We start from the raw sequence: 23267 nt of genomic DNA, 5'->3' as shown, positions 1-23267 counted from the left end.
TGCTAAATTGCCCAACTTGGCCTCAAACTTCAAGCCTCTTCCTTCGGTCTCTCTATTAACTGAGACTATCGCGACATGGGATTACAGTATATGCAACCACATACAGTCATAATCCGGTTAAAAACACAAAAGAATCTAGATGTCTCTAAAACATTAGGGAAACTTTCTTCAGAATGCATGAAAGAGAAAATGGAAGAGAGATTTAAAAGTGAACATGGAAAAAGTATAAAGAGATTTCAAAATGCCTATTTTTTGCAGTAACTAAAGAATAGTAAACATGAAGGTATTTCAACAGCAGTCTGTCTTTTAATAGCTATTTTCTTTCTCTTTGTTTCTAATTCCTTCCTTTCTATCTTTCGGTACTACGGATTGAACTAAAGATGCTTTACACTGACCTACTTAATTCATTGAAGTAATGAGAATCGAAGCAAGAAGTACCCTACCACTGAGCAACAAACGTCTCCAGCCCTTTATTTTTTATTTTGAGATGGTCTCACTAACTTCCCCAATGTGGCCTTGAACTTAAAAATTCTTGCCTCAGCTTGTAGACACCCTGAGTTTACAGGCATGTGCCACAGTAACTGGCATAAATGCCAATTTCAAAAGTGTATACATGCTAGACATTGTGGCACATACCTGTAATCTCAGAGGCTGAGACAGGAAGATTCCAAGTTCAAAAGTCAGCCATGCCTGAACAATTTTTGAAGGCAAACAGATTGTGAGGGAGAGCATACCACTATAAGGGTCTGCAAATCTCAATAGCATACATGAATGAAAAAAAAAATTAAAACCACAAGTAGTTGGGGATGGTGATGTATGCCTGTAACCTCAACAACTTGGGAGACTAAAATAGGAGGAATGCAACTTCAAAGCCAGCCTCAGCAACTTAGTGACTTATAGTCTCAAAATAAAATAAAATAAAATTAAAAGGGCTGGGAATGTAGCTCAATGGTTAAGCTGGGTTATATCTCTAGTACTAAAAAACAAAAACTCACAAGTAGTTCTCAGAACACTAAATAATAAAGTAAAAGGAAACAAACTAAGCAAGGTTAGGCACAAGGCAGAGCTAAAAAAACTTGCATTGCAGGTTAAAAGTTTAGCCATTATCCTGTTGGCAATAAGAAGTCTCTTTTAAACTGAAGAACAACAGGCTCAGTTTCACATCTTAAATAAACTTCTTTGACCTCTATGTAACACATTAAGGGGAAACAGGAGTCTCAGTAGACCAGAGATCACCAAAAAGAGCAAAGATGAGTATACTAGTATCTAATCCAGGGCAGTGGCAATGGAAAGAACACAATTCAAAGAATTTTTTAAAAATTTATGGGGCTGGGGATGTGGCTCAAGCGGTAGCGCGCTCGCCTGGCATGCGTGTGGCCCGTGTTCGATCCTCAGCACCACATACAAACAAAGATGTTGTGTCAGCCGAAAACTAAAAAATAAATATTTTTTAAAAAAATTTAAAGCATTTGACATATATTCAATAAATCAGATAAAATGGGTACTTAGACAACCTTTATAGAATCACTTTTCACAATAGCTAAAAGGTAAAAACAACCTAAATGTTCATTGATGGCAAATAGCTAAACAAAATGTGATCTAAAATGGAAAATTATCCAGTCTACTAAAAGAATGAAACTCTGCCTGGGAAATGGTGGCACATGACTGTAACTCACAGTAACTAGGGAGACTGGAGGCAACAGAATCTCAAGTTCAAGGCTGTGACCCTGTCTCAAAACAAACAAAACTGTGGTAGTGGGGGAGGCAAGAGAGAGAGCTCAGTGGTAGAAAGCTCCTGGGTTCAATCCCCAGTACGAATAAATACATACCCACATACATATTTTTTAACATATTTTAGAAGTAGTTGGTCACAATACCTTTTATTTGTTTGTTTGTTTTTATGTGGTGTTGAAGATCGAACCCAGGGCCTCACATGTGCTAGGCGAGCACTCTACCACTGAGCCACAATCCCAGCCCAGATACTTAAACAAATAAATAAATAACATTTAAGTATGTATGTAAATGCCTGAGTAAGCCTGTACTTGCCATTCTCTGTATCTCTGCCATGTTAACACACAGAAAGAAGCTGGCTGGCTATAAGCCAGGAAGAAAGCCTGTGAGAGAGAACAACAAGCTGGCAACTTGATCTTGGACTTCCCAGACTCTAGAGCTATAAGAAATAAACTGTTTAGACTCCAGACACAGTTACACCAGCCTGTAATTCCAGAGGCTCAGGAAGCTGAGGCAGGAGGACTACAAATTCAAAGCCAGCCTAAGCAAAAGCAAGGCACTAAGGAATTCAGTGATACCCTGTATCTAAATAGAATACAAAATAGTGCTGGAGATGTGACTCAGTGGTCAAGCTCCAGGAACCACCCTGCCCACCCCCCAAAAATAAACAAACTGTTTAAGTCCCCCAGTCTAAGGCATTTGGTTATAGCAGACTAATCGGAAACAACGGCAAACATTAGAAGGAAAAAAACTTTTAAAGGTAAGTATAAAAGTATCAAGCAAAAGATAACATAAAGATTAAAGTAAGGGCTATTTGCAATGATGATACATGCCTGTAATTTCTGTAATTTGGGAGGCTGAAACAGAAGGACTGCCAATGCCAAGTACAAAGTCAGCCTTAGAAACTTAGTGAGATACCTGCTCAAAATGAAATAAATAAAAAGTGTGAGGATATTACTCAGTGATAGAACACTTGTCTAGCATGCTCAAGGCAGTGGGTTCAGCCTCTAATTAGGGAGGTTATGAGGGGGTGACTACTATAAAGACAACATGAGACAAGGAGGAGGTAGATAGTTAACTAAAAGGAAAGAGGAGAGAGTTTACAATACTTAGTTTAAAAGAAAAAAAAGAAAGAATGAGTATCCACTGGATTACCACATCACTAATGGCTCTCCTTACAGAATAAAGAGGACTATAGACTTCAGTGAGTTCAGAAACAAATGGTAATAAAAAAGTGGTATCAGTCAATGTTTCCTATATTCAGTTATGAAGCATGACAGTTTTCCATGTGAAGGAAAATAAAGTGTCATGGATAGGGATGTTGTTTTGTTTTGGTTTTTGGGGGGTGGTGGTTGTTGTTGTTGCTGTTTTTAACCGGGGATTGAACTCAGGGGCACTCAACCACTAAGCCACATCCCCAGCCCTATTTTGTATTTTTATGTACAGGCAGGGTCTCACTGAGTTGCTTAGCACCTCAAGTTGCTGAAGCAGGCTCTGAACTCGTGATCCTCCTGTCTCAGCCTCCCTAGCCACTGGTATTACAGACATGTACGTGTATCACCACACCTGGCTATGGGTAGGGTTTTTAGGACACTAAGTATATTCAAATATTAGTTCCCTCCATCCCATAAAGAGATACATTAATTCTTTAATCTAAAAAACAAAGAGGGCTGGAATTGTGGCTCAGAGGTAGAGCACTCACCTAGCATAGTTGAGGCACTGGGTTCAATCCTCAGCACCACATAAAAACAAAATAAAGGTATTATGTCCTCCTACAATTAAAAAATAAACATTAAAAAAAAAAGTTTTACTATTTCCCAAATAGGGAGCTATTTAAAGTCAACTCTTCTGGGAAGCTCTTTCAATTTTAAAAAATAATTGTAACCTTTTATAGATCCCCAAAAATGGTATCTTCCTGCCAGCAATAGCACTTGCTATTGGTATGACCACATTCTTTAAAAGAGAGAGAGAGAGAGAGAGAGAGAGAGAGAGAGAATTTTTAAATATTTATTTTTTAGTTTTCTGCGGACACAACATTTTTGTTTGTATGTGGTACTGAGGATCGAAGCGGGGCCGCACGCATGCCAGGCGAGCGCGCTACCGCTTGAGCCACATTCCCAGCCCACACATTCTTTTACTTACAGGAACAGACCAAATAGGAGTACTCAAATCCTATATTAGACTTACAATCATCAGCACCCTCAGTCACCCCCTAATGTTAACATTAGAAGGGTGCTCTTCCTCCCATTGAGGCCAAACCCTCACTTCCATATATATCCCTTCTGTATTCCTTCTCAGAATTCTTGTGGTATGATCCCATGTGTTCAGTCTCAGTCTACTTCCAGAATAGTTAGCACTTCTCATCAGCACAGCACTAACTGCATAATCGACACTATTTCTTTTCTTTCCTTTACAGTAGTGGAGATAAACTCAAGGCCTTCTGCATACTTAGCAAGCACTCTACTGCGGAGTTATATAGCCAGCCCCAAAGAATTCCATTTTTTTTTTTTTAAAGAATTGGACAGCAGGTCTGAGGAAGGACCCAGGGATCTGCATTTTATTTAATTTATTTGTTTTTATCTTTTTTGTAATTGTAGATGAACAGCATGCCTTTATTTTGTTTGTTTATATGTGATGCTAAGGATCAAACCCACTGCCGCACGCATGATAGGCAAGTGTTCTGCCACTGAGCTACAGCCCCAGCCCAAGAATTCCATTTTGAAAACTCCATCTTAAACGTCTTTAAGATTAGACGAATGGATAAAAGAAATGTGGCATTTATACACAATGGAGTATTACTCTGCATTAAAAAATGACAAAATCATAGAATTTGCAGGGAAATGGATGGCATTAGAGCAGATTATGCTAAGTGAAGCTAGCCAATCCCTAAAAAACAAATGCNGTGTATATATAATATGTATAAATAAGTACTTTTAGATTTTTTGAAAAAAATTATGATTAGGATAATTTTAAATTAGTATACAGGGTCTATCACTTTTATAAGTTCTTTTAGACTCATCTTTATCTCTAAACTGTCTAATAACGTACCTTGTAGAACTGTTCTGATTAGAAGTAAGTATAAAATACCCTGTTATAAGTTTGAAAATATAAAAACTATTAGTATATGTTGTTAGGATGAAGGAGTTTAACTTGCTATTATTTTGGATGATTAATGGTAGGAAGTTGTCAGAATTTTTATTTTATGCTTTTAGCTAGGTAGATTTATCACCCTTCTTTTCGTAGGATTTATCTAGTACTTTCTTGTTCTGGAACATTGATTTACTTTAGTCAGAGACATGAGCATTAGTGGGTATATTTGCATATAAAAGAGACCACATTGTTTAGTGCCTCTTTAGTGACAGTTTTACATTCTCAGCAGAACACAACAGACACTAGTATGGCAATATGTAAATCAATGGATGTGTAACTGATGTAATTCTGCAATCTGTATATGGGGTAAAAATGGGAGTTCATAACCCACTTGAATCAAAGTGTGAAATATGATATCAAGAAATTTGTAATGTTTTGAACAACCAACAAAAAAAATTAAAAAAAAAAACAAAAAAAAAACTCCATCTGGATCTCCTATAGCTCTTTAGTTGTAACATCATCTCTTCTCTACCTCTATCTACATTTCTCAAACTAGTCCGATTCGATTTCTGTCACAACTGAACCACCAAAAGGTTTGCAATGTCCATCTCCTTATAAAAAATGGATATTTTATTTCTAGGTAATGTTCAACAAATGGGACAATTTCTTTCTTAAAATGATTCTAGTCACCATATACCACATTCTCCAGGTGTTCTACGTGAGTCTTTTTTTTTTTTTTTTTTAATGTTTGAGGGGATGATGGGGATACTGGGGATTGAACCCAAGGGTACTCTATGACTTAGCAACATCAGCAGCCCTTTTTATTTTACTTTGAGACAGGGCCTTGCTAAATTGCCTAGGCTGGACTTGAATTTGCAATCTTCCTGCCTCGAACTGTCCCAAGTATGGGGATTACAGGTGTGCACCATGGCACTGAGCCTGAGTCTTTTTCATTTCTTTTGCATGCTCAGTCTCCTCCATAATAGACCTCAACTGTTAGCTGCCTCAAAGCCATCCTTTTTGTCAATGCATATTTTGTATGAAGGCAATCTCAACCAAGCTTTGCCATGGCTCCAACCAATAGGAACAATTCTTCTGAGTTATAGATGTTCTGTCATTCAATGCTGAAGTTAAAAACTTGGGAAATATCCTGAAATATAGAAACATGAGAACTAGAAACCTTGAGACTTCATGCTCCTTCACTCCCCATTATTCAATCTATTACAAAGATAAATTTTATCTCCTAAATAATCCTTTGCCATTCAAAACTTCCCACCTCCCATAATCACTGTAATGACTAATGCTTTCAACTGTCCCTCTTACTTATATCCCTTCCAATTCATTTTCCACATTGCAGTCAGAGTGAACTTTAAAAAGCACAAATTAGATGTCAACCCATGCTCATAGCCCTGTGGGGTATCCTATTTTTCTTAAAATAAATTATGTAATGTTTGAAAGCTCTACAAGCATTGCATGTTGGGCTTCTACCCTCATATATTGCCACGGTTCATTACTTTGTGAGCTGCAGATCTCTCAGGGCCACAGAACATATTATATTCTGTTCCTGTAGTCTTTTCCTCCTCTATACACTAGTTAAATCTTACTCGTTTGAGTCTCAGATCAAAGATATCATTACTGTGCTTGCCTAGCATAAGCAAGGTATGAGATTCAATCTTAACACCAAAAGACACACAAAAAACTACCTTAGAATACTTCCAGACCAAGAGTCCAGGTTAAGTGCCCCTGCTGTATCATTGATTACACACCAATGTTATTCCTTGGACACAATTCTCAGTTAAGTAATTATATATTTTATTATTATCTAGTGCCTTATTCCTTTTATAATGGACTCTAATTTCCCATGAGGGCAATCAGGATTGATGTGTTTCACCAATTACTGGATCGTAGCACCTAGCACAGCATTCAACCAATACCATATAAATAGCATGGACTGAACTAGTGTGTATAAAGTATACTGGGAATGAGGGAAGACAAGAACAATACAATAAATAAGAAACGACAAGGAGGTCAGAAGAAAAGGAGGACTGAAGGAATTTTCTATTAGTAGAAATAAAATGTCCAAACAGGCTAAAGAATAAGGTATCAGATTTGTTTATTTGCAGTGGCACAGATCAAACCCACAACCTCATGCATACTAGGCAAGCAAGCACTCTACTGATCCAGCCCCAAGATCAGTTTTTAAAACACTGAACTTTATAACAGTCTTTGGGGAAACTCAGTATTCAAAATATAAGAGTGGGGAGTGTGACTGTATTATAGCTTAACATGTGTAAGGCTTTGATTTTTTTTTTTTAAGACTTTGTTTTGATCCTCAATGCACTCAAAAAAAATTTTTTTCAACTTAAAAACCAAATTCAGCAATCTTACCTTGGACAATGTGTATACATGTGTATATGAATTGTCTTTGTAACAACATAAAGTCTTTCATTTAATTATATTTGTAAAAATAACCTGAATATAATCAAGAGGGAATTAGTCAAAGTATAACATATTCAAAAAGTAGAAAACTATCCAGCTGTAAAAAAGAATGAGGAATTTCTAATGTACTAAAATGGAAAAATCTGTAAGAAATTAGAAAAGCAAGTTACAAAATAAACATGCAATATGCAACTTTTATGTTAAAATAAAAAGGGGAAGGAGAAGAAAGTATGTAATTGAATTTACATTAAAACAAACTGGGAAAAGGTAGACTACTAGTAACTGGTTACCCATACAAAGAAAGAATGGGGTACATCACAGCAAAGGAGAAAATGAGTTGTGTTTTGTTTTCTTTTAACATAACACCTATTCAAAAGCTGAATTTTAGGTGGGCACAGTGATACACTCCTATAATCCCAAAGACTTGGGGAGTCTGAGGCAGGAGGATTACATGTTCAAAACCAGCCTCAGCAACTTACTGAGGATATAAGCAACATAGCAAGACACTGTTATCAAAATAAAAAATTAATTAATTAATCTAAGTTCATTTTTTTAAACTTCTTTAGTTGTATATGGACTCGATGCCTTTATTTGTTTTTATGTGGTGCTAGGATCCAACCTAGCACCTCACACTTGTAAGGCAAGTGCTCTACCACTGAGCTACAACTCCATCCCCCTAAGTTCATATTTTTAAAATTTTTTAGTTGTTGATGGACCTTTATTTTATTTATTTACATGTGGTGCTGATAATCTAACCCAATGCCACACACATGCTAGGCAAAAGCTCTACCACTGAGCTACAATCTCAACCCCTAAATTCATATGTTAAAAACAATAAAATCGGGGCTGGGTTTGTAGAACACTTGCCTAGCATGTGTGAGGCACTGGGTTTGATCCTCAGCACCACATAAAAATAAATAAAGGAATAGAAAAATATAATAACATTACTTTTAAAACACTTAAAAAATAAAATAAAATCACAAATAATCTTAACAGGAAAAAAAAGGCCTTAAGATTGAGTTTCAATAGCCAGACACACCTACTCTTATAATCCCAGCAGCTCGGGAGGCTAAGGCAGGAGGATCATGAGTTCAAAACCAGCCTCAGGGACTAGGGCTATAGCCCAGTGGCAGAGTGCTTGTTTAGCATGTGTGAGGCACTGGGTTCAATCTTAGCACAACATAAAAATAAACAAATTAAAAAAAAATAGAGGCATTTACAACTACAAAAAATTTTTTTAAAAATAAACAAAAACCCAGCCTCAGCAAAAGTGAGGCACTAAGCAATTAAATAAGACCCCGGTCTCTAAATAAAATACAAAATTGGGATAGGGCTGTGGCTCATGGTTTGAATGCCCCCAAGTACACCAAAAATCCCCACTATACCCCACCCAAAAAAAAAAAAAAAAATCAAAGTTTCAACCCCGATCTTTACAGCAATTTAAAGATTAAAGTACCTCACATTCAAGTAGAGGAGCCAAGTAAAAAAACAATGTATAGTAATTAAAGGAACTACTCCAAGATTTTAAACTTTAAAACATCTTATAAACATTATTTATAATGGTTTCGGCTTTGAAATTATCAAAATTGAAACATAAAAAAAAAAAAGGAATGATTTTTCTCTAAGTTGTAGTTGGACACAATATCTTTATTTATTTATTTTTATGTGGGGCTAAGGATGGAACCCAGGGCCTCGCACGTACTAGGAGAGCACTCTACCCCTAAGCCACAACCCCAACTGAAAAAATTATTCTTTTTTTTTAATATTTTTTTTTAGAGAGAGAATTTTTTAATATTTATTTTTCAGTTTTGGCGGACACAACATCCTTGTTTGTATGTGGTGCTGAGGATCGAACCCAGGCCACACGCATGCCAGGCGAGCGCGCTACCGCTTGAGCCACATCCCCAGCCCTGAAAAATTATTCTTGACAATGTAAATTGTAGGTAAATACTCTAACATTTTACTAGTATCTATAGATAGAATGAGGATTTTTAAATCTTGCAGCAAACAAACTGGTTTATTGAAGCCTATATTTAAGGCACACTTTAGGTATAACAATTATTAGATTAGTTTAACAAACTTTGTTAAGTACATGTTCATGGTACAAAAAATTAAAAAGAAAAAAATGTCACCAAAACTCCCACCACATGGTATATCTCAAAATTACCTCTTTATACTTAAATGTTTACTTTCAAATTCTTTACAAACTCAGGTTTTCCCTTTAGCAATTTTTTTCTAGTTTTAATTTGTTCTTTTTATACATTGTCATGTATAACTAAAACAGAATAGAATGTATTTTGACATATTATACATACATAAAGTATAACTTCCCATTCTTTTGGATGTACATGATATGGATTTATTCTGGTTATGTAGTTATATATGAACATTGGAAAGTTATATCCAATTCATTCTACCATTTTTTCCCATTCCCTTCATCTAATCCAAGGAATTTCTATTCTTCCCATCTCGCCCCTTACTATATTAGCATCTGCATATCAGAGAGAACATTCAGCCTTGAAAAACAAACTTTTAATAAAACAAATTTTTAACAAGATAAAATAAATTAATAACAATTAATTCATAAAATTCTCAAAAGAATAAGTGGAGTCTTGCTAAAGATAACAAAAACTGGGTTATACTAAAGGCAATTGCAACTCATAATTCCATCATGTATATTACCCTATAGATCAACTACGTTATTACCTTTCATTTTTGAGTGTGTGTTAATCAATGGATCAGAACAAATCCTGCAGGGCCACCATGGGCGTCTCTTGAATTTTGCCCAAATGAGATCTCCAACTTCATACTTCAGTGGTGTAGACTTTTTCTTGGGTTGACACTTTAAATAGACAAAACATAGATCATCAGTAAAAATCAAAACCTTCTGAGACAGTATTATCATCTTACAATTAACCTTCAAAATAGGCAACACCTAAAAAAATTCAGACGAAACCCCCTTGGCCAGGCAACAATGACAAAATAAAACTAACTTACTTTGCCATATTTATTCACAGTCAAATTCTCAATTTATATTTGGTTTACTAAACAACTCTATTTACAGACTTAAAAGTAAGCTGTTTTGATTTAGAACAAAAAACTGAAATAGCCAGGCACACAGTGGCTTGGGGAGGGAGGGGAAGGGCTGAGGATATGTCTTACTAAGTGGTTAAGTGCCCCAGGGCTCAATCCCCAGTACCTTAAATAAATAAATAAAAGCTAAGACTCTACAAAATCTCATAGACTTGGGAGGCTAAGCAGGAGAATCCTAAATTCAAGGCTAGCCTCAGAGTTTAGCAAGGCCCTAAGCAACTTAGGGAGACTCTGTCTCAAAAAATAAAAACTGGCTGGGGATGTCACTCAGTGTTTAGGTACTCCTGGGTTCAATCCCTGGTACCAAAATTATAATAATAAAGCCACTGAGAAACAGGAACAAAATACTGCTTCATTAAATTGGTGATTCCATAGATTTTCACAAACCTGAAATACTGATTTTTTTTCTCATTCTACATTAATAATACCACAATGACCAAATAAAATAGCACTGTGTTTGATCCCCACCCCCAAGCTTGTGAATGGGAACTTATTTGGAAACTCAGTCTTTCTGGATGATCAAGATAAAAGATCCTTAAGGGAGACTCTAATCCAATGTAACTGTGTCGTTATAAGGAAGGAAAACTTTGAAACAATGACAGGCAAGCATAGCCCGAAGATGAGGTAAAGATAAAGGGAGTACAGCACACAAGCCAAAGAACGCTTAACTTGACAGTAAGACATGAAGGCAAAAGTACAAAACAAATGCACAATCACTCCTCAGAAGGAATCAACTCAGCGGAAATTTATTTTCTTTTTTTTTTCTTCTGGTACCAGGGATTAAACCCAAGGGTGCTTAACCACTGAACCACATTCCCAGTCCTTCCTATATTTTATTTAGAGACAAGGCCTCACTAAATTGCTGAGGCTATCTTTGAATTCAAGACACTCCTGCCTCAGCCTCCTGATCTCTGGAATTCCAAGCCTGAGCTATTTAACTGGCTTCTATGTTAATATTAATTGAATGTTAACACACAGTAAGTGATTAGTTCTTGAGTAGTAACTTGCTCTGGGACATAACGGAAACTTAGTTAAAAGCTCAATATTTAAAAACAGCTGATCATAGCCCAATACACTGTCTTTTAAAATAACTTTCTTGTGCTCAATTCAGCAGCACATATATTAAAACTGGAACTATACAGAAAAGACCCCTGCAAAAGGATGACATACCAATTTGTGCAGAGCTCCATATTTTTCACACATTTATGCTGTATCAAGGTTGTGATCATCTTGTGGCATCAAGATGAAAATGTCACAACTATCTGGACAGTTGAAAATATTTAACTGGGAATATGAGCTTTCTTTAGTTACAAAGGTATTGTAGTGCTAGTTTTGGTTGGCTTGGTAATAAATATGTGAAACATTTGAAAAACCCTTCTAAATATATATAGTGATATAAGACTTGGGGAGTGGGGGGAAGCACTAGAGTCTTAGCTAACAGTTAGAACTTCTTGCAAATACATGGTCTAGAGTCTCCTCTAAGTTACTAAGAATACCCATAAAATTAAGTCCTCATAAAAAGACAAAAGCAATAAAGAAAAAAACATGTCTTTTAGACAGCTTCTGTTGTTTTGGGTACTGGGGGGTTTAATGAAAAAAGACTTTACCACTGTGTCAAATTTCCAGTCCTTTTTATTTCCAGACAGGGTCTCCCTAAATTGCTTAGGGCCTTGCTAAAATGCTAAGACCAACCTTGAACTTGCAAGACTCCCGGCTCAGAGTCTCAGAGTCCCAAGTTATGCCTGGGATTACAGGTGTGTGCCACTGAGCTATAATTTTAGAAACTAGTTGAAACTACCTAAGAATAACTTCAGGGGCTGGGGATGTACCTTGGTTGTAGAGCACTTGCCCAGCATATACCATGACATAGATTTAATTCTCAGCATCAAACAAAAAAGAATCCCTAAAATATATACTAAACACAGCAAAGTGGGAGACATCAATCCTACCTTATCACTACACTAGTTATTCAAAATGTATACAGATTTGATGGGTGTGGTAGTGAACATCTATAATCCCAGCAATTTAGGAAGATGATACAGGAGGATCACAGAGTTTGAGGCCAGCCTTGGCAATTTAGTGAGACCCTCAGCAACTCAGAAGACCCTGCCTCAAAATAAAAAATAAAGGGGGCTGGTGTTGTGGCGCAGTGGTAGAGTGCTCGCCTAGCATGCACGAGGCACTGGGTTCGATCCTCAGCACCACATAAATGTAAAATGAAGATATTGTGTCCACCTAAAACTTAAGAATAAATATTTTTTAAAAAATAAAATAAAAAATAAAAAGGACTGGGGGCAGGAGCTGGGGTTCTAGCTCAGTGGCAGAACACTTGCCTGATATGTGAAGCACTGGATTCAATTCTTAGCACTGGATATAAATAAATAAAGGTCCATTGACAACCAAAAAATATATATATATTAAAAAAAAAAAAGACTGGGGACGTACCTCAGTGGTAAAGTGCCCCTGGATTCAATTCCCAACTTAAATAAAAGGCAGAGATTAGGCAGAATCGATTTTAAATACACATTCTAACATAAAATTCTTTACCCTGCAAAAATACAAAGAAACAGAGCTAAATATGGTTTAAGACAACAAAACTAGGAGCTATCCACCAGTTGACAATCATAAAGAAAACTTCTAAAAGAAGTGCTTCAGATCAGGTGCAGTAGTGCACACCTGTAATCACAGAGGCTGGGGGGGGGCTGAGGCAGGAGGACCTAAAGTTCAAAGCCATCCTTAGCAACTTAGCAAAACTCTGTCTAAAAATAAAATGTAAAAAAAGGTCTGGGGATTTGATTCAGTGATTAAAGTCCCTCCGTTCAAGTTGTGGTTACCACCCCCCCCAAAAAAATTAATAAGGTTCTATTACAATTTATAACAAGAAAGAATTAAAACTCACCATGCTCCACATTGGAAAGGGTTAAATGGGCTAAAGTATTGTAAAATCTACATATGTTTAGGGAGGACCAAAATATTTTATTTATTTTTTAAATGTTTCAAGTATTTTCAGTTGTAGATGGACACAATACCTTTTTTTTTTTTTTTTAATATGTATTTTTTTTATCGGCGGACACAACATCTTTGTATGTGGTGCTGAGGATCGAACCCGGGCCACACGCATGCCAGGCGAGCGCGCTACCGCTTGAGCCACATCCCCAAGCCCCCCAAAATATTTTAAATTGTCCAGTAGGTTGTGGTGCAGACCTGTAACCTCAGCAACTTGGGAGACTGAGGCAAGTGGATCACAAGTTGGAGGCTAGCCTTGGCAATTTATGAGACCCTGTATCCAAAAAACATAGCTTGGTGATAGAGCACCCCTTAGTTCCATCCCCAGTTTAAAAAAAAAAAAATGTCACCAGGTGCAGTGGCCCACACCTGTAATCCCAGCAGCTTGGGTGGCTGAGGCAAGAGGATCACAAGTTCAAATCCAGCCTTAGCAACTTGACAAAATCCTAAGCCACTTAATGAGACCCTATCTCAACATAAAAAATAAAAAGGGCTGAGGATGTGGTTCAGTAGTAAAGTGCCCCTGATTCAATCCCCAGAACAACAACAACAACAAAGTTGAAATAACAGAAATATGGCTAAATAAAGTTAGAACAACATGCTGGAATATACCAATTGTCATTAAAAACTATGATGAGAAGCTGGGCAACTTAGGAGAGGCTGAGGCAGGAGCATCCCAAGTTTCAGGTCAGCCTCTGAAAATAAGGAGACCCTGTCTCAAAATAAAAAGGCTGGCAACATTACTCAGTGGTAGAGTGCACCTAGGTTCAATCCCCAGCCAATAGTGCAAGGGGAAAAAAAACAAAACTATTATGAGAAGCCAGAAATTAAGGGGAAAAAAAAAAAACCTTTAACTCAGGAGACTGAGGCAGGAGGATGACAAATTCCGGGGCAGTCTAAGCAACTTAGTAAGAACTTGTCTCAAAATAAAGTAAAAAGGATTGAGAATGTGTGTAGCTCAGGGACACAGAACATGCCTAGTATGTACAAGGTCCTAGGTTCCATCCCCAGTATCATTCGAAAAAAAAAGTGTTGGGGTCATGATTTTTTTCCTTCTTTCAAAACTTTCTTTAATTGTGTGATTTATACAATAGGTTAAATAAAAATATATAAGGAGGACTATGGGTATAGCTCAGTGGTAGAGTGTTTGCCTATCCATGAATAGACCATGGTTCCACCTCCAGCACCATAATAGAGATACACACACACACACACACACACACACACACTTGCCAAACAGGTTTTTAAATTTTGCCTGCTGCACCTCTAGTCAACTTAAGGATGTGATGTTTTTTTCTTTTGATTTATGTTTCCACACTAGGAACTAAACCCAGAGGGGGTCTACCACTGAGCTACACCTCCAACCCATTTTTATATTTTTCATTTGAAACAGAGTCCCACTGAGTTGCCTAGGATGGCCTCAAATATTCCTGCACCAGCCTGCCAAGTCACCATGATTAGGGTACAATGTATTAATAATACCACAGAACCTTACTGTCAATTGACAGTAGAGACTATTATCTTACCTATGCCACCCTAGAGTGTCATATAGTAGTAATACACTATATGCTATGGTAAAATTTGCTGACTAGATTAACAATAGTAATCAGATCACACTTCACTCAAATATATGCTGTTTGCTAAGTGGAAAACAATAATTATTCTTAGGGAGGACATTTATAGAAAACGCACTAATTTTTTATATATATTAAGCATTTATTTTCAAGGAAAATGCTTTCCTTTATATTCAAAAGCATTTTATAGACATGCAGAGAGGCACAGAACTAACAGAGGCTGGAACAAACATGTCCTCAAGGAACTAATGGAAGAGAAAAACAAAGAAAATACTATAATTGCTAAGGTGAAAGGGGAACTATTCTTGGGGAAGGAAACCGACTAGCTTTATCATTAGTAACAAATTTCTCAGGACAATCTTTAAAAGATAATAACAGTCAAGAAAAGCTTAGCAGATTGAGATGCATCGCAGCAGTAGAGCATATGCTTAGAATGTAAGAGGCCTTGAGCTCAATTCCTAGCACCACAAAAAGGCATCAGGCAAAATAGCATTCACCTGTAATCCCAATTACTCTGGAGGCTCAGGCAGAAGGAGGAAAAGTTGAAGGCCAGCTTGGGCTACTTGGTGAGAACCATCCCCGCCCTGCCCCCCACCTCCCGAAAAAAAAAAAGCTGAAGATGTAGCTCAGTAGTAGAACTCTTGCCTACCCAGTACCACCTCCCCCATCCACCCACCCCCCAAAAAATAGAGAAAAAAATTATTTGCCTGCTTTGCAAAAAAAAAATAATAGAGACTAGTCCTAGGTACTATTTCTCTTTTAAATCTTGTATTTCACTATTCTCTACCACAAAAGATTTATACTACACTGTCCACAGCTCCCTCTTACAGGTTGCAGTTGTTATTTTTCCATACCCTCTCCACTTAGCATTCCTTTATTACTCCCAGGTGCCCTCAGAGAAGCCTTCTCATCATTTCTTTTATCAAGTGCCTCTTCCCTATACTCTACACTTTCTTTTTTTTTTGGCGGGGGGGAGTGTGTGTGGTGCTAGGGATTGAACCAAGGCCTTGTGCATGCACAGCAAGCACTCTACCAATTGAGATATATCCCCAGCCCCAATTTCTAAGTTTGCTTGGCTAGCAATCCCCCTGCCTCAGCCTCCCAAGTTGGTGGCATCAAAACATGTGCAACCAAGCTAGCTTACTCAGTGCCTCTTACCTCATCATTACACTGAAATATCTATTCATCTATTCCACCAGTCTCTAAACTACAAGGACAAAGTATCAATCGCCTTTAGAAATGGGACCATTTTCTAAAACAAAATATTGTGTCCAATAAAATAACATCTAAATGAACCAAAATAAACAACAATGAATCATTCCCTAAAGGAGCAGAATTAGAAGCCTTACTATCTCCACTGAAACATCTATCAAAAAGTGTAAGGACCTTCGTCCACAAAACTCTTGTCTTTAAAAAGATAAACGAGACTTTAAATACATTCACAATAAATGTCTTGACTTCTAAGATGGCTAACAGATGGAGACAGAACATCAAAATTTAGTCACAAGTCAGATGTGGTGGCACCTGTCTAAAATCCAAGCAACTAAAGCTAAAATAGGAGGATCCCAAGTTTGTGGTCAGACTTGGCAACTTAGTGACACACTGTCTCAAAATAAAAAGAGCTGGGATATAGTCCAGTGGTATAGTACCCCTGGATTTAATCCTTAGGACTGCAAAAAAAAAAAAAATTTTTTTAATTCAAAGGCTATTTAACTGCACTTGGCTATGCATCCTTCAGATTAAGAATTATTCTCCTAGACACCCTAATGGTAGAATTCTTACCATTCAAAACAAATATTTCACTACTGTACAATAAAAGTGTTTCTTTCCCAAACAATTATTCATCATGGGGGCAGGAAATGTAGTTCAGTCACCCAAGTATACTATCAAGTTTGAAGTAACTCTACATTATAGAAAGCTCACTAAGCAATATTACTCAAGCTGGGAATGGCAGAGCACTTGCTTAGCACACGTGAAACCATGGGCTCAATCTCCAGCACTACCAAAAAAAACAAAAAAAACAATACTCTCTTAAACCTCTGTTGGCTTTAATTTCAATCGTTCCAAGCACAGATAAAAACAAACCCACTTCTAATGGTTTGTGACTGTTGACATTTCCAGCAATTTTTAACACAAGCATTCATTAAGCAGGTGTTAAATGCTTTAAAATCATTCTAGAGTCTTCAACTCTCATAGATTTCTCCATAAAAACAAAGAAAAAAACAAAATAACAACATACAATATTTCATTAAAATCAAAAATGTTCATCTCAACCAAATCACACATTGAGCTAAGTAAAATAACTACACTAAGTACAGTGATTTAGCAAGCTACATTTGGGCACAATAAAAAGCAGATATTGTGTTGAACACTTAACATGCAATAATTTTATCTCATGACCTCACAGCAGTTTCTGAGTATAGGGCTAGGAAGGCAATCTTTTCCATTCTGTAGATAAGAAAATTAAGACAAAAATTAATTTGCTCTCCCCTGATTCACAATAAGAGTACCAAAACACCAAAAGTCACAATTCAAAGCAGACTCTACTAAAAATGTTTTTCACGGTTGTACCAATCTAATTCCCAGAATATACACTTTCAGATCTGCTAAATCAGAGTTTCCTTTAAAAAAAAAAAAATGCATGTATTTTTAGTTGTTGATGGACCTTTATTTTACTTATTTATTTATGTGTGGTGCTGAGAATCAAACCCAGTGCCTCACACACATGCTAAGCCAGCACTCCACCACTGAGCTACAATCCCAGCCCCAGAATTTTCTAAAATTAGAAATCCCAGCCCCAGAATTCTAAAATTAGAAATCCATATGCAGCAAAATGAAATTAAACCCCTTTTCTCACCATGCACAAAACTCAACTCAAAGTAGATCAAGGACATAGGAATTAGACCAGAGACCCTGTGTCTAACAGAAGAAAAAGTGGGCCCAAAATTTCATATCAAATTAGGCCCCAACTTCCTTAAAAAGACTCCTAAAGCACAAGTAATAAAATCAAGAATCAACAAATGGGATGGATTCAAACTAAAAGCTTCTTCTCAGCAAAAGAAACAATCAATGAGGTGAAGAGAGAGCCTACAGAATGGGAGCAAATTTTTACCACACTCACATCAGATAGAGCACTAATCTCCAGGATATATAAAGCACTCAAAAAAAAAAAAAACACAAATAACCCAATCAATAAATGGACTAAGGAACTGAACAGACACTTATTAGCAGAAGATATATGATCGATCAACAAATATATGAAAAAATGTTCAACATCTCTAGTAATTAGAGAAATGCAAATCAAATCAAAACTACTCTAAGATTTCATCTCATGCCAGTTAAAATGGCAGTTATCAAGAACATAAGCAACAATAGGTGTTGGCGAGACTGTGAGGGAAAAGACACACTCTTACATTGCTGATGGGACTGCAAATTGGTGTAAACAATCCGGAAAGCACTATGGAGATTCCTTAGAAAACTTGGAATGGAACCATCATTTGACCCAGCTATCCCACTCCTGGGTCTATACCCAAAAGACTTAAAGCATACTACAGTGACACACCCCAATCAATGTTTACAGCAGCACAATTCACAACAGCTGTGGAACCAATCTAGATGTCCTTCAACAGATGAATGGATAAAGAAACTGTGGAGTGTGTGTGTGTGTGTGTACACAATGAAATATTACTCAGCATTTAAAAAGAATAAAATTATGGCATTTGAAGGTAAATGGACAGAGTTGGAGAATATCATTCTAAGCAAAGTAAGTCAATCCCAAAAAACCTAAAGCTGAATGTTTTCTCTAATAACTGGATGCTGATCCATAATGGGGTGGGAGGCATGAATGGAGGAACTTCAGATTGGGCAAGAGGGGGGTGGCATGGGGGTAGAAAAGATGGTGAAATGAAACAGGCATCATCACCCCAGGTACGTGCATGATTGCACAAATGATGTGACTATTTTGCATACAACCAGAAGTGAAAAATTGTGCTCCATTTGTGTACTATGAATTGAAGTGCATTCTATTGTCATGTATAACTAATCAGAATAAGTAAATAAAAAGAATTCTATCTATATTTTACCAAAAAAAAATTTCTACAATATTTAAACTAACTCCCACCTCCCCAAACTTATTGGAAATTCAAATATTCCCATTGTGAAGAACAACTAACTAAAGCTTAAAAAGTCTATTCACATGAAGTCACTAATGCTGTTCTCTAGAGTTGTCAATACAATGCTGGTTTGCCAGCAAACTTTTCTTGAGCCCAAGAGGAAGGCACTGACTGAAGTAACAGAAACAATGACCTAACTGGCATAGTTCAAAAAAGCAATACTTTTAAGTATGCCTACTTCTCAACACTTTTGCCAGGGATGAGGGAGGTGCAGTGCTGGGAATGGAACCCAGAGTCTCACAAACATTGAACTATACTCTCAGACCTTTCATCTCATTTTTAAAAGCCAGGAAATGATCTAGATGTTGAAGAGGGACTTGGCTAAATAAATATTATATATCAGCACATAAGGATGTACGAATTTATACTCAAATTTTATACAACACACATATATACAAAATATAAAAAAGTTTACAAAAAACATACTATAGCCTGGTGCAGTGGCACACACCTGTAATCCCAGCTGCTTGGGAGGTTGAGATGAGTTCAAAGCCAGCCTCAGCAACTTAGTGAGGCACTAAGCAACTCAGTGAGACCCTGTCTCTAAACACAATACAAAATAGGGCTGTGGATGTGGCTCAGTGGTCGAGTTCCCTGGTACAAAAAAAAATACATACATACTATGAACCCAAATTGTATGAAGACATACATTTTCTTTTTTATTTATTTTTTTTTAGTTGTAGTTGGACACAATACCTTTATTTTATTCATTTATTTTTATGTGGTGCTGAGGACCGAACCCTGAGCCTCATATGTGTTAGGCGAGCGCTCTACCACTGAGCCACAACCCCAGCCCCAAGACAAACATTTTCACATATGAATTTACATACAGAAAACTCTAGAAGGATAAAATTCACAACAATAACTGAATCTCTGAATGTTGTCATAAAACTTTTTTTAATCGGTACAGAACTGACTGGATATTGAATCCAGGACCTGGTATAGACTAGGCCAGCATTTTATTTAAAAATTTTACTTGTAAACAGGGTGTCACTAAGTTGCCCAGTCTAGACTTGAACTTTGGATTCTCCTGCCTCCATCTGGGATTACAGACATGCTGCAAGCAAGCCTGGTTTGTCAAATAAATTTTTGGCTTGTCTAGACTTTGTAATTTTCCTACACTGAACACACTTATGTTTCAGGTCCATTTTTATACTGACAAAAAATTCATAACATAAAATTCACCCTTTTAACAATTTAAGTGTCTGAATTAATGGAGTTTTTCATAAATGAATACTGCATAAGATTTCTAAGTAAATTAAACACATACTAGCTCCGTAGGCCAAAATGTATGCAGAGAAATCCAACAGGGCAAAATTTCCTACAAATAGTTCATAAAATGCACCAAACAAATCAGCACTATCATCCTCCAAATTATCTTCAAAAAAATCTGAAAATGTCTCTATATCCATTCATATTATCTATAAAATGAGGATAATGAAGTAGGACCTACTTCTCAGTGATACTGGAAGAACTGATGAGTTAATCAGATATTGGAAGTGTTGATAAGTTAATACGCAAACACCTTAGTACTTAAAGTGCCAATAGCTGTAAAGTGTTAAGTACCATAGTGTTAGCTTGCATCTATTTCACTCAAAACCTGAAATTAGATGCATCTCTCTTCCTCCTCTCTACTCAAGCCTTATTCAGCCCAAAGGAGCAACATTCAAATGTTCCATTTCACTTTGATCTTAACTATTAATATTAAGCCACTATTTTGTGGTACAATATTGTTTAAGTTAAAAGCATAGGCTCTCTGGAATCACACTTCACAAACTGTTAAAAAAAAAAAAAAGGCCTCACACATAGTAATAACTCAAAAATAACAGCTGCTCTAATATTATTGTTCACTATATTTGTTGGCAACTGTACATTATTTCAATTACAATAAGAACAAGATAGGAGGAAAAAAGAAGCCAGTGATGATGGCAGCTTACACCAGTAATCTCAACCATTCAGGAAGCTGAGACAAGAGGAATGCTTGAGTCCCAGCATTCCAGACCAGAATAGGCAACAGAGCAAGACTCTCTTTTTTTCTTTCTTTTAATATATTTTTTTGGTTGTTGACTAACCTTTATTTTATTTATTTATTTATATGCAGTACTGAGAACTGATATATTACACATTTCCAGTGCCTCACACATGCTAGGCAAGCACTCTACCACTGAACTACAATCTCAGCCCAAGATTCTCTTATAAAAACAAAAACAAAAAAAAAAACACACAACAAAAACCATTTCACAACAGTATAAACATTTAACTACCATTTATCACTGTTTAAAGAAAAATACTTGAAATTCTAAGTAACCAACCTAAAAATAATTTTTTTTTTTAAAGAGAGAGAGAGAATTTTTCTAATATTTATTTTTTAGTTTTCGGCGGACAAAACATCTTTGTTTGTATGTGGTGCTGAGGATCAAACCCCGGCCACAGGCATGCCAGGCGAGCGCGCTACCGCTTAAGCCAAATCCCCAGCCCTAAAAATCATTTTTAGAGTGGAGTGCTGGACCATTTTTTTTCTTTTTTTTTTATTGGTTGTTCAAAATATTACAAAGCTCTTGACATATCATATTTCATACATTAGATTCAAGTGGGTTGGACCATTTTTTTTCAAGAGAGGGTCTCACTAAATTGCTTAGAGCCTCACTTCATTGTTAAGGCAGGCCTTGAGTCGATCCTCTTGCCTCAGTCTCCTGGGATAACAGGCCTGCACCACCACACCTGACTAAAAGTAATTTTTAAATAAAGTAATTCAAGTGGACACTTCATTGTCCATCTACTTTATGGTTATCACAGTCACAGGACCAACTGTCAAACATCTACTTCTGCCAGACGTGGGGGCACACACCTGTAATCCCAGCTACTGAGGAGGCCGTGGCAGGAGGACCTCAATCACAAGACTGAGTTCAGCTTCAACAACTTAGCGAGGCCCTAGAAAACTTCATGAGAACCTGTCTCAAAATAAAAAATAAAAAAAGAGGAAAAGGAATGTGGCTCAGTGGTTAAGGGTTCAAACAATGGGTCCAACAAAAACACATCTATTTCCAACAGCAAAATTTTTTAAATTTACAAGATCTAGAGATATGTTTCAGTGGGATAGTGCTCACCTGGCATACATGAGGCTATGAGTTTGATCTCTAGCACTACAAAAATAGTAATAACAATAACAACTCACCCCTTATTCTTACTCTGGAATAATTTAAGTCCTAGTGAGAGCCCCAAACACACACCCATTCTAAGGTCTCAATTCATCCTAAATTATCACAATTCCAATGCTACTGCTTTCATTTAAAGTTTTTTCATTGTACAGGGGATTAAACCCGGCACTTCAAGCAAACTACCACTGAAATATATCCCTAGTCCCTTTTATTTATGCATGTATGTATATGTGTATTTTTGCATTACTGAGATTGAACATAGGAGCATTCTACCTAAGCAGCTCTTTGTCTCAAACTTGCAATCCTCCTGTTTCAGATACCATCCTACTGTCTAATGAAACAAGTATATACCACTTATACAAGCAACATTCAAGGCCCTTTATAAACTGGCCCTCAGGTAATTTCCCACATACTTCTTTTATGCATATTAAAATCTGATCAGAGTATAATTTACAATACATATCCTTTCATATTCCATTTCTCTTGTCTGTTTACCCTATGCATTCATCATACTGTGTCTAAATATTTCTCCATCCTTCCTTCTAGAAATGGGTTAAACAGACTCTTTTTCAAACTACCTCAACCATAGCCATCTTGCCCTTCTGACAGTGATTTGCTATTTTTCATGTTAATGAAAATACCTCTTGCTCCTACTATTAAATATCATTTTTATTTAGGAAACTACAACAACAGAGATGATACCTCTTGCTCCTACTATTAAAGATCATTTTTATTTAGGAAACTACTACAACAAATATTAAGAATAGGTACAGCCAGGAATGGTGGCACATGCCTACAATCCCAGCAGTTCAGAAGGCTGAGGCAAGAGGATAGTAAGTTCAAAGCCAGCCTCTGCAACTCAGTGAGGCCCTAAGTAACTTAGCAAGATTCTGTCTCAAAAAGTAAATAAACAAAAAAACACACTGGAAATGTGGGGCAGTGGTTAAGCACCCTAGAGTTCAAACCCTAGTACAAAAAAAAAAAAAAAAAAGGAAAAAAAAAAA

At 36.7% G+C, this 23267-nt stretch overlaps 1 protein-coding gene and 1 pseudogene across 1 annotated transcript in view; one reads left to right on the top strand and one right to left on the bottom strand.

The window, feature by feature from the left end:
• Positions 1 to 22175, bottom strand: part of Nsd1 (nuclear receptor binding SET domain protein 1) — a 113637-nt gene extending 91462 nt beyond the window's left edge. The window contains exons 1-2 of the mRNA XM_015488448.2: positions 21954 to 22175; positions 9967 to 10102 (exon numbers count right to left, since the gene is read on the bottom strand). Of these exons, the coding sequence (XP_015343934.2) occupies positions 9967 to 9973 (7 nt within the window). The 5' untranslated portion in view covers positions 9974 to 10102; positions 21954 to 22175. The remainder of the gene's footprint in view (positions 1 to 9966; positions 10103 to 21953) is intronic.
• Positions 11452 to 11549, top strand: LOC125613012 (annotated as a pseudogene).
• Positions 22176 to 23267: the final 1092 nt, after the last annotated feature.

This window comes from Marmota marmota, unplaced genomic scaffold (assembly GCF_001458135.2).
Source record: "Marmota marmota marmota unplaced genomic scaffold, marMar, whole genome shotgun sequence".
NCBI classification, from domain to species: Eukaryota; Metazoa; Chordata; class Mammalia; order Rodentia; family Sciuridae; genus Marmota; species Marmota marmota.
This window is presented reverse-complemented; position numbering and strand designations above follow the sequence as displayed.